Here is a 12,846-nt window from a genome sequence, read left to right as displayed (position 1 = left end):
CCAGAACAGGAAGTAAAAGAAAAGGTGACCGTCGCTAATACTGAAGCGTCCGCCGTGATTGAAACCCTCTGAGTGGAGGAGTGACCAGAAAAATACCCAGAAGGACTGCAGAACAATACATAAGTGTCAGTCGTACAAGGAAATATATGGAATTAGCTCCATAGAAAAACAGTTCTATGTGTATGAGAAAGTTTGTGGTGGGTGGCAACAGTAAAGCTTTGCAGTGTCTGGACTCTGAAGAAGTCACCAGGCAGCGCTGTCAGGACACCACAACAAAAACGCTGTCATTTTAATTTTAGAGCTTACGATGTACAAGAGAGGAACTTTAGTGGTCATGGCTCACTCGGCCAACTTGGCTCATGTGTGCTGTTCTAGTGTGGTGAAGGAAAAGTCATTGATTAGAAAAAAAATCAGGTTCAAACTGAGCAAAGCAAAAGTATACAATCTGTGTCCTCTGACAGCATTATCTGACCAAACAGCAACTAATGTTCAATAAATTTAGCTGCAGTTTCTCTAATGGCCACTACATAATACAATCTTCTTTCATGGATTTTAGTTCATGTGTGGCAAATCAAAGGTGTCTTATTCAGACGGTATTAAGGCATTTTAAAGTGAAGGGTGCCAGTTGCTGTTGGCTCCATCTATGGCTGCCTGGGCAAATTTATCGGTAACATTTCCACATGTTGCGTTTGGTATTGCACGGTGTGCAGAAATAAAGATGGACATAAGGAATCGCTGAGAAAGTGAAGCCAAAAGTATCTCACTTAAAACACAGGACAATTCAATAACATCTCCATGTGAGTTAAGAACTTGTGTGTCAAAATAAAACTTAAAACTAGACCTCCAATGCAGTTCTCTGTAGTTGTAATCTGGTACATTATGACCCTGTATATATAGTAAGTCCCTTCGGATGGTCTCTTGTTTGTACTCGGGGTCACCATAGCAAATCTGAGGTGGAGCTGCATGTTGATTTGGCACAAGTTTTATGCTTCCTGACAACTCCGCATTACAAGGAGAAATGTGGCAGGAGTGGGGTTTGAACAGGGAACCTTTCGCACTGACCACCACCCCTGCATTAAGATATTATGACCTTGTATACAACTTTATAAAGGTTTAAAGTTAGTGTGTGTAGGATTTAGTGTCATCTAGTAGTGAGGCTGCAGATTATGCCACTGTCAGGCACAATTTTGTTTCCCCTCACAGTTTCATTTCTTTGGCCCAACACGCTGAAATGCAGAAGGCAGAGTAACTATGTCCCCTTTGGGCAACACGGCGGCCTTCCAGAGGGGGAAACCCTCCCATTTCGATCTAAGCTTATGAAAACACATGGATTTGTTGTTGCAGTTAATTATACGCGCATGAATTGAGGGTTATGAATGCTACATTCGATTTATGGTCATGAACACTCCTAAATCCTATTCAACAAACAGATCAGTAAAAGTCAATCTTATGTAATACATAAATTAAAGTGGACAACCTGTGGCTAAAGAAGAACAAGAAAAAAAGCTTAACAGATGTATTCATACATATAATAGAAAAATTTGACAGGGCATCTGATGATGATTTCTTTATTGTCATTACAAGTGCAACGAAATTATCTTCACACCCAATTACCTCAGACAAAAATACAGCAATTAATCCACAATTATTACTAGTTGAACGTAATAATGACACACATCAGAATTAAAAACAACACATATACATCTGATATTGTTTATGTGTACTAAACTTGAAACAGCCCATCGTCCGACTTGAGACAGGGTGTGGGTGGAGGCCACAGCAGAGTCCCGTGCAGCCATGACATGGGGTATAAAAAGGGCATGGCCTAGCCCTGTTACAAATTATTATTAATGGATACTTACTTCAGGCTCTAACTGGAATATATTTGTTATACATGAATGATATGCAATTTACTCCAAACAGAGGTTTAAAAAAGGCTCTGCTAATATGATATCTAGAAGTTTGAAGAAGTCATTTTGGGGATTAGTAAAATGTGTTGAAAAACAATAAGAAGTCCAATGTTTCTGTGTAGGCTCTCAGTTGTCCAGGTGGTTTCCATAGTAGAGAAGCTTGAATCTTCGACTGGACTGGGTTGCTTGACGTGAGGACGTTTCGCTTCAAATCACAGAAGCTTCCTCAGCTAAAATTCTTGCTCTGGTAGTCTGACTTCTGTCTTGACTCTTGCAGAGAAGAATAAACCAGAAGCCAAAAAAAGCTGACGTCAAGCAACCCAGTCCAGTCGAAGATTCAAGCTTCTCTAACAAGAAGTCCAGTTGGAGTAGACCTCTAGCTATCTTCTAATAGGGCACAATGGCTCGGAAACCTTTGAAAACAACTCACTGTGAAAATAAATCTATTTTGCACTATTATGCAAACCTTATAATTAATCTGCTGTTCATATGCAAGCCGAAGCAGACCATACAGATAATGGATGGTCCATTACTAGGGCCGTGTTATACCATCCAGGATAATACAGATATAAACAAAAGTGTGATCACGATATAAATAGCTGGGTTTCCATTCCAGATTAGGGGAGTAGCAAGATGGTACTGGTGTGGTTGGCAAGGTGTCCACTTTAATTTATTCTGCTTGTTTTAGATGTTTTTTGTTTGGTTGACACCATTTCTCCTCTCTTGGTTTATAACGTCAAGCTTGATTTCTCCAGAGACATTTGCTGGAGTTGTTAATTGGTGTCATTGCACAGAAATGTGTGTGTCTGTCTCTCATTTCTGTCAGCCATGTCGCTGTGTTAGTAGGAGAGGGGAGGGAGAGCGAGCAGCAGTCTGAGGACATGAGTGCTGCAACTGAGCGGCATGAGGATTGTATGGCTGCAGACTGCATCCTGAAAGGCTCTAAAATCCACTCATGGTCCAGGTTGACTGGTCGTAAAGTGCGAGGGAATTTCCACAGCTGTTCACATACAGACTCTGCTGTACGTAACGTAGCTCAACTCCACTCTCGGTCTAACAGACTGGTTTTAGCCAGGTAGAAAGAACGAGACTCATCCAAGCTGGATTTAAAACCAGCACAAACACAGTAACAGCCTGCAGTATTGTTTGTTTTGGGGCAAACCCCCCATATTTAAAACCTTCAGAAAGATCAATCTGATAGTTGTAAAACTGATGTCCTTACTGTGTGAAAAGAATGAGTACTTTTGCTTCACTTTTGCACAGTGAACGTGAATGGAAGTGCGTCCATCTTTATTTACAGTCTGGTGGATGACTTTTGTCCTTGGAAAGTGAAGTATTGAATGAGCCTTTAACAATACAGGTTTAGTATTTACACTACCTGGGAACAAAAAGCAATAAATCATTCAAAAGCTCACTCAATGACAGGTAACACATGAACATCTCAGCATTGTGTTAAAGAACATGATGTACGTAAGCTAACTGGGTGGCTGTGATGATGTCAAAGTGTTAGTGTTGACCTTGTAGTCTTGTATGTGCTTGGAGCAAGTGAGACCCATCATCAGGAACAACACTTGCTACACCACAGAAGGTCCTGGGAAATGGAGATAAGTGAGGTTAGAAATTGTGTCCAGCAGTCTGATGACTCCATGGTCACTCCATAGTGTTCTTCAGTTGAGTTCATATCGAATAAAAGAGTGGTCCATTTATGCCATGGGTGCTGGAGGTCAAAGGTCAACAATCTAAGACCATGAAAGGCAAAGGGATAAACCCGCTCAAACAAGAAACCTCAGGAACATACAGGTTGAAGCTATAGTAAAAGAAACCTGGGAGGCCCAATGAGGAAAAAGTGGGGCTTCTCTAAAAAAATCCCAAAAACCTTTAGGGTTGTTGATCGTTCATGTAAAAACCAAGCATGTGCATAAAATTCCACAAAGATGTGTCCAACAGGAGTGAAGCAGGATTCTACAAACCTCAGTAAGGCAGACACACATAGTCATCATCTAGTATTAGACATTTATGCCATGTTTCCCAAATAAAAAATGAGTGTGTGATTTGTAGAAAATTCTGATTAAAAGCCTGCTGCTGATGAGCTAAGAACACCCTGTTTATCTCTTCTAAAGCTTATCTAATAGTCTTACAGTAGGCTTCAAAATTTAACTGCAACGGCCGGTAGAATTTAAGCTCCAGTGCTAAACTAAATGGACTGCATTTATATAGTGTTTTTCCATCTGCAGCAGACATTCAAAGCGCTTTACACAATCAATCCTTCACATTCACCCTGATGTCAGGCTGCTGCCATACAAGACGCCACTACATACCGGCAGCAACTAGGGGATTAAGGACCTTGCCCAAGGGTACTTAGTGATTTTCCGGTCAGGCTGGGAATTGAACCGAGGATCCTCTGGTCTCAAGCCCAAGGCTTTAACCACTAGACCATCACCTCTAAACTCTTCTTAAAACACAAGTTCACTTTTTTACAACCCTGTTAGAACAGTGTTAGCTCTACTCTCCTTTGCTTTCAAGAAATACTTTAGTTTAGGAAGGAAGGACTGAGTGAATGTTGCTGGAATTACAAGAATACACTGGACTGTATTTTCTCCAAGTATAAGCAGTGTTTTGTTTTGTTTTTTGTTTTTTAACTCGTTTGGGAGGTCCTGCAGCTTACTGTATCAGAGCGTCAGAATGCCCTGGGCGTTCTGAAAAGGGGGTGGGTGGGTTCACAAATGTGCTGCCAATATTACATTAGTTGAAACCCCCACCCCTCCATATATTTCAATAAACTGTCTGATTTCATCACAAAAAAACTCACCTGTTTATTGCCACAGTGCCAAGTATGTTCCACCTTCTGCACAACTCTCACACTGCAAACTCTCAAATTGACTTCAATGTCTACTACTACACCATTGTTGTCATGCAACTACTAGAGATTGTTTTATTTTTGTTTGGGTCGGGGGGGGTTCCATGGCGTGTATGCAGAAAATGATGAATTTGAAAAACAGCATTTCCCATGCAAAACAAAAGTTATTGTAGGTCACCTGGTACATTTACAGAAGTCTGGAAAGACCAGTGCACACTAATGATAAAGTCACAGGTAAGATGCAGAAGAAATGAGGAAAAACTTGTCAAAACTTATTTTTTGCTTTTTTTAAAGATGTGTTGGGGTGGGCATTTAAGGAACTTTCATTAGAAAAGGAGTGGTTGGATGCTGGGGGGGGGGGGATGTCCCTGGAATCAATGCTCTAAACAAAAGGAACTCCAATACTAAAAGTACACTACAACAGTACACAAAAGTCCCATATTAAAGAAAAATCAAATGGACTGATGTTTTTATTGTTGTGGCTCAGTAATAAGCCATGTATATCTGTGCCAAATAACATCCAGTATGTTGTCCACTGACTGCTTATTTGTCCATCTAGCTTATTTTTGGAATGTAAAGGTCCTTTTGGCACACACTACAAGCTGAGGGCTTCCTGCAAAAACCCACAGTTAACTTCTCCATTAGCATTCATCTATTTCTATTGTCCACACAGGACTAAATATCATCCAATATGTTGTCCATTACATGTTTATTTGTCCATCTAGCTTATTTTTGGAATGTAAAGGTCCTTTTGGCACACACTACAAGCTGAGGGCTTCCTGCAAAAACCCACAGTTAACTTCTCCATTAGCATTCATCTATTTCTATTGTCCACACAGGACTAAATATCATCCAATATGTTGTCCATTACATGTTTATTTGTCCATCTTGCTTATTTTTGTAATTTATAAGTTCTTATGTTAAGTAACAACACATCCATTCCGCTCTGTGAATGCCTGACCATGTCAGATCTCAGAAGCGTCGTAGGATAGCTCCTGGTTAGTACTTAGATGGGAGATCTTTTAGGAGGACCAGGGGCTGTGTGTGTTTCTACAGGTAAAACTGAAGTTGCATCAGGAAGGGAAAAGCCTAATTGTGCCAAATCCCAATGTGGATCTGTATTGGAGTCGCTGCGCCATCCCTGACCAATAACGGGCACAGTCAAAAGACAAACATGCCAACTAACAGCACATGCTGTGGTGTGCACTGAGCTCCTGTTCATTGTAAAGCTTGCCCCCAGGGAAACTGTGTATAATTTAAAAGTGAGTTCCGCATACAGGAAAAACGATCTGACTTATATACCGGAAAATATGGTACTCGCAATATACAAGTATATCAATAAAATAATGCTACCAGCCTACTTTGTAACAACTGGTATGTTAGTGGTGCAGTAATGCTTTTAAATATACCAGTTTATATTCACCCTGCACCAGTCTTCAGATTGATTCATGTCCAGTGTTAAATATGGTATGGACGGCGAATTCTGTCCACCCTTTGTGGACATTTTATCTGTATTTGTGTCCGTTTTCTGTTTACGGAAGAAAAGGAAACAAACCAATGCCACCGGAATTTGTGTGTGCAGTGTAGCAAAGTTCAAGAAAGACAACATGAAATCAAGAGGACATGAAGAAGACCGTGAATGGTGGAACATTTTGGGATGTGTTTTCTGCATTATATATATATATATATATATATATATATATATATATATATATATATATATATATATATATATATATATATATATACACAACCCCTGGCAATAATTATGGAATCATCGGCCTCGGAGGATGTTCATTCAGTTGTTTAATTTTGTAGAAAAAAAAGCAGATCACAGACATGACACAAAACTAAAGTCATTTCAAATGGCAACTTTCTGGCTTTAAGAAACACTATAAGAAATCAGGAAAAATAATTGTGGCAGTCAGTAATGGTTACTTTTTTAGACCAAGCAGAGGGAAAAAATATGGACTCACTCAATTCTGAGGAATAAATTATGGAATCACCCTGTAAATTTTCATCCCCAAAACTAACACCTGCATCAGATCAGATCTGCTCGTTAGTCTGCATCTAAAAAGGAGTGATCACACCTTGGAGAGCTGTTGCACCAAGTGGACTGACACGAATCATGGCTCCAACACGAGAGATGTCAATTAAAACAAAGGAGAGGATTATCAAACTCTTAAAAGAGGGTAAATCATCACACAATGTTGCAAAAGATGTTGGTTGTTCACAGTCAGCTGTGTCTAAACTCTGTACCAAATACAAACAACATGGGAAGGTTCTTAAAGGCAAACATACTGGTCGACCAAGGAAGACATCAAGCGTCAAGACAGAAAACTTAAAGCAATTATGTCTCAAAAATCGAAAATGCACAACAAAACAAATGGGAGGAAACTGGAGTCAACGTCTGTGACCAAACTGTAAGAAACCGCCTAAAGGAAATGGGATTTAAATACAGAAAAGCTAAACGAAAGCCATCATTAACACCTAAACAGAAAAAAACAAGGTTACAATGGGCTAAGGAAAAGCAATCGTGGACTGTGGATGACTGGATGAAAGTCATATTCAGTGATGAATCTCGAATCTGCATTGGGAAAGGTGATGATGCTGGAACTTTTGTTTGGTGCCGTTCCAATGAGATTTATGAAGATGACTGCCTGAAAAGAACATGTAAATTTCCACAGTCATTGATGATAAGGGGCTGCATGTCAGGTAAAGGCACTGGGGAGATGGCTGTCATTACATCATCAATAAATGCACAAGTTTACGTTGATATTTTGGACATTTTTCTTATCAATTGAAAGGATGTTTGGGGATGATGAAATCATTTTTCAAGATGATAATGCATCTTGGTATAGAGCAAAAACTGTGAAAACATTCCTTGCAAAAAGACACATAGGGTCAATGTCATGGCCTGCAAATAGTCTGGATCTTAATCCAATTGAAAATCTTTGGTGGAAGTTGAAGAAAATGGTCCATGACAAGGCTCCAACCTGCAAAGCTGATGTGGCAACAGCAATCAGAGAAAATTGGAGCCAGATTGATAAATAGTACTGTTTGTCACTCATTAAGTCCATGCCTCAGAGACTGCAAGTTGTTATAAAAGCAACAAAATACTAGTGATGTGTTGGAGCGTTCTTTTGTTTTTCATGATTCCATAATTTTTTCCTCAGAATTGAGTGATTCCAGATTTTTTTCCCTCTGCTTGGTCTAAAAAAGTAACAGTTACTGACTGCCAAGTGTTTCTTAAAGCCAGAAAGTTGCCATTTGAAATGACTTTAGTTTTGTGTCATGTCTGTGATCTGCTTTTTTTCTACAAAATTAAACAACTGAATGAACATCCTCCGAGGCCGGTGATTCCATAATTTTTGCCAGGGGTTGTATATATATATTCTTGTATTAAAGCATTGCTAACCATGCATTTCCTTTTTGGCAGTTCGCGAAAAAAAAGAAAAAGGTTTCTCTCCTATGACATAATTTCCGAAGGTGAGAACACCACTCAAAGGCTTGACTGCTAAGACCTGTTTTAACATGAATAAGGTTGTGAAGAAGTGAACTTGTCTTTGTAGGCTTCTTTAATAAGTTAGCCAATTCAATGTAATTTATGAAGGCTTTTTTTAATAGGTTAGCTGAACATACACAAAATACAGTTAAACAGCTGAGTGAGTTACAGTGAAACCACGGAGGAGCTATGCAGTCTGTCTGGACAACAAATACAAAATCACTGGACCAATGAACCGATGTATTTACTAAGTCTTGACCTCTGATCTTATCCCCTTATCAATACTTTCTGTCTTTAACCTGTAGAGGGCAGCATTGCCTATCTAGTCCTGCCAGAGGAACCAATGCTCACTGTTCGCCTCCGACAACTAATACCCAGCTATTGTTAACATCTGCAAACAAACAAAACACGTGACGGTCTGATGACCATGTGCTTATGTCCTGTTAAACAGCTAAACCTTTAAAACATGAAATTCCCAAATATATCCATAAATCCAATTTGATTGGATGGACGCTGTTTACATATATAATTTTATCTTTTGTACAAAAAGAACCTTTTTGTGTTTTTATACATATATGTATATACAGATATATAAAAGTGACCACACTGAGTCTGCTGTGGCGTAACCATGGGCAACAAGACAGGAAACAGTACAGTGAAACAAAACAATGTACAAATTATATAATTAAAAAATAATAAAATAAAAACAGGATTGGTGGTGGTCATCGTGGTGCTTTATAATAAGGATGTCATAATCCCGCAAGCTTCTTTTACAAAAGAGGAGGGGATCAGACCACATGGCTCTCAACCAAAGTGAGTGAGCTGAACGAGAGAGAGAGAGGTGTAAGAACAGATCGGTGATTTTCATCTGATGCAGTTTGATTTCATAGTTATTATTGACAAATCAAACCTGATGCTCCAGATTTCACACAAGACTGATTGAATAATGTCATTAAAAATATTGCTATTAAAATTCAAAGGAGATTTTAATATCTCATAATGGCTTCAGAGTCGGTTTTTTTTGTTTTGCTTTTTTCCTCAGACAAACGAACAAAGTTGTGAAACTGGAGAATATCTGGGGCAAATATAAATTCTTAGTTTGGATTTTAATCTGACTATATACACAGTATATGCAGTTTATACAGTAGGTAAAAACCGTAACTCTGCTCTCTCTCGTGGTTGATATAGTGTGAGATTCAAACAAATTAAGGCATCCAGATAAAGAAACAAATATTTTAAAATTAACTGACACATCGGTTTTATGTGTGCATGTGCATCAAGTGTGTTTCTTCAGTCCTGATTGGCTGATTGGTTTTCTGAGGTGATACGGTGGTGCATTCTGCGGCTTCTGATTGAACCGTTCTGCGGGGCAAAAGGCACCAAGTTCCTTCTCTTCTTTTTCCGCCTCATTTCAAACTGTTGTCTGCTGATGATCGACTGGTGTTGCTCGCCTCTTTTTAAATAACATCAGACGCACAAGCAGACAAGTCGTGTGCTTGGCATCTGGTCATTTTAAGTCAAATAAAAATTCAGATTAATTCCCACAAACTCAGCGTTGACGTCCCTCAGTGGAAATAGAGGAGTGGGGACAGAAGGATGAAGCAGAACGACGATGGCAGGGAGAAGAATGAACAACAAAGCACATCTTCAGAGGCAAAATGGGGAAAACTCCGTTCTGCTCAACGGCATTGCGAAGGTCATATAAGAAAATAGTCAAAGGTAAAGTGAGGATGATGTGCATTCTTTCTAAACCGCCCCCTCCGGTGGTTACCAGGGAGATGCTAATAAGGCATCTGCTCCTCCCTGGTGTAGAAAATCAAAGTTTCCATACTCTTACTAGCGCTGTTATGTCTGACTCCATAAGGTTGTCCTCAGCCAATCGAAATGCTCACCATCACACGGTTCCGCCCTCTGTGAGTGCGCGTGTGTGTTACACTCCAATTCACACACTCCACGGCGGAGGAACAGGACGTGCCAGAAGGAGGTGAATGTGAAGGTTTTCTGTGCTTCTGGTAAAACGCCTACAGTGCAGGTTCCGCTTCCATTGGCTCCTCTGTGGACCTGTGGGCGGGTCAAACACACAAGCATGTTACAGGTACCATAGAATTAAAATATACAAATATGATGTTTTTACTTATTTATTTATCTAAATCAAGTTTTCTTGAGTTATGGCATTTGTACCAATGCAGCACATTTTTACATATCAGCGACTTTTAATGATGTCAGTGAGCAGTTCATCTGCCAGGGTGGAAAGGTTGTACAGTGTACATCGCTAATGAATTTAAAACACAAGAATCGGGTGCACAAATTTGAAATTTGGATCTTCTCTAATTCACAGAGGGTCAAAAGTATACATACAGGCTCAAATATATAGAAACATTCACTTAAATCTTGTCACATACTTCAAAGGCTCACTGAGTGACTTTTAAAACATACACGCTCAAATATGCATACATTAATTTAAATCTTTTAATAAGTGGTGCTAAAGGTTCTACAATACCTTTAATGTCCCAAGGCCTATTAAAGTCTTGTTTGTGATCATGATTGACTATAACTGGTAGTTTCTCTTTGCCAGCATAAAAAGGATGTGTTTGACAGCACTCACTGGACTGACCAATACTCAGAACAATGGCAAAGTCCAAGGAACTCAGTGCAGATCTAAGAAGGAAAACTGTAGATTTACACAAGTTGGGAATGTCTCTTGGAAGCCATTCCTAAACAACTGCAGATTCCAAGATCATCAGTTCAAATAACTTCACGCATGTACATCATTAATGCGAGTGTGCCTTGAAATAAATAAATAATCAAAGTAATGGCTGCAGAAACTACGAGGCAGGGAGGATCTGGGGGACCTCCCCCAGAAAATTCTGCAATATTATATGCAATGTGATGCAATGTGGGCAATTTGTAAGCTACACATAAGATATTTCTAAGTCCCATTTTCTTGCTTATTTTAGTCATAAAAAGTAGTCTGTCACATGGATTAAAATAAGGTATTTTACTATTTCATAAAATCATATATTTTATATCTGTACACTGATCTGAACATTCACCAAGTTGTGCTTTTATAACACAACTGATAGTGTCTTAAGATGAGTAAAAATAAACTTTGACAAATAAAGCTGTACCTACAACTCATTAACAGTCACCAATATCACTCTCAGTTCTCAAAAACACTGATTTTGGTTAAATTTCATTCTTATTCACTTATATAAATGGGAGAGGGAATAACAGATTTTTCTGCCCAGTGCTGACATAAGCATTTCTGGTCTACTTACAATTAATATTTGACTTCTACAAGCATGTTAAATGTTTATCTTTTTTTTTTCCCCAAAATGAACATTTCACATCTATGTAACAGAAAAAGCCATAAAATGCAGACTTAGCAGCTTGGTCAAAACATAAATAAATATATGTAATTTGCATGAAGGCAGTTTGAAGTAAATTCATCCCAAAGATAGATTTTGATCAATTTGTGCGAAATAACATGAATCATGTCAACTGACACTAAATTCATGGGGAATATTGCCGCCTGTGCAGTCAGCAATAAGGGACCATAAGATGAAAGACTTACAGGGGATATTAGTTTTTCCATATAAATGATGATTTTTTTTTTTTTTACTCAGCATTTTGGTGCTTCACCTCTAACCAGGGCCACTTGAATTTATTCCTGATGGAACTGTCACATATTAAATCATCTCATCAATCATCATCAATCATCAACATTTCCGTCTATGATTTCCTTTGTAGTTTCAACACAATCCAGTTGTTTTTACAACGCCGTGGACATTACAGTTAAAATCTGTAACAATGTCTCTCGCTGGCTGCTGCCTGTACGATAAGCGGTTCCTGAAAAATTGGGACTGCATGCTACATTCATTTTTCAGTCGCAGATGTTTGGGATGAAGGTGTGAAAACAGACTTCATATCCACTATGGTGTGTTTCCAATCAATTTTATAAATCTGAAGTGGACCAGAAAAACAAAAACAAAAACAAAAAACAAAAACCTGGCAACATTTGTCATGGATGTAAATAACCGGACTTCTGGAAATTCCCAGAAAACTCGCATCACTGGTACAAGTTAGACGGATGTGTCACCACATCTCCAGTGTCTGGAAGAAGACCCAAACTCGCACCCTCAGATGAGATGAAATTGTTTAGGATGTTCAGGAATAACCCAAGAACCACCAAGGCTCAGGTCTGCCATGAATTGGAAACTGCTGGAATACACTGTCTACAGTGAAGCGATCTTTATATCGCCATGGACTGTGAGGGTGCCAACCAAGAAATAAACTCCTACTCCAAAATTGACACCTTCAAGCTAGAGTGAAATTTTCAAGTCTTCTGGAGAAAGGTTTCCTGGTTTGATTGAGCTAATTGGCCACAATGACAAGAGGTATGTTTGGAGGAGTAAAGATGAGGCTTTCAAACCTGAAAAGCTTGTCAAGCTTGGTGGTGGTAGCATCATGCTCTGTGGCTGATTCACTGCCAGTGGTACTGGTGCATTGCACAAAGTGGATGGAACAACAAATGAGGACTACCTCCAAATTCTTCAACATCATCTCATCTCAAA

General features: G+C 39.1%; 1 protein-coding gene and 1 long non-coding RNA gene across 7 annotated transcripts in view; both read right to left on the bottom strand.

Annotated features, from left to right (window-relative positions):
- Window positions 1–3,158: 3,158 nt before the first annotated feature.
- Window positions 3,159–5,161, bottom strand: LOC117528297. The gene is made up of 2 exons (XR_004565726.1): window positions 4,359–5,161; window positions 3,159–4,104 (listed from the first exon to the last, which is right to left on the bottom strand). It is a non-coding gene; the product is annotated as an uncharacterized LOC117528297 (long non-coding RNA).
- Window positions 5,162–8,382: 3,221 nt separating this feature from the next.
- Window positions 8,383–12,846, bottom strand: part of hdac5 (histone deacetylase 5) — a 141,226-nt gene continuing 136,762 nt past the window's right edge. For all 6 annotated transcript variants that reach the window (XM_034189539.1, XM_034189541.1, XM_034189537.1 and 3 more), the window contains one exon: window positions 8,383–10,333. In XM_034189539.1, the coding sequence (XP_034045430.1) occupies window positions 10,294–10,333 (40 nt within the window). In that variant the 3' untranslated portion in view covers window positions 8,383–10,293. The remainder of the gene's footprint in view (window positions 10,334–12,846) is intronic.

This window comes from Thalassophryne amazonica, chromosome 16 (genome assembly GCF_902500255.1).
Source record: "Thalassophryne amazonica chromosome 16, fThaAma1.1, whole genome shotgun sequence".
NCBI classification, from domain to species: Eukaryota; Metazoa; Chordata; class Actinopteri; order Batrachoidiformes; family Batrachoididae; genus Thalassophryne; species Thalassophryne amazonica.
Note: the sequence above shows the minus strand (reverse complement) of the source record. Positions and strands in the feature narration are given on the sequence as shown.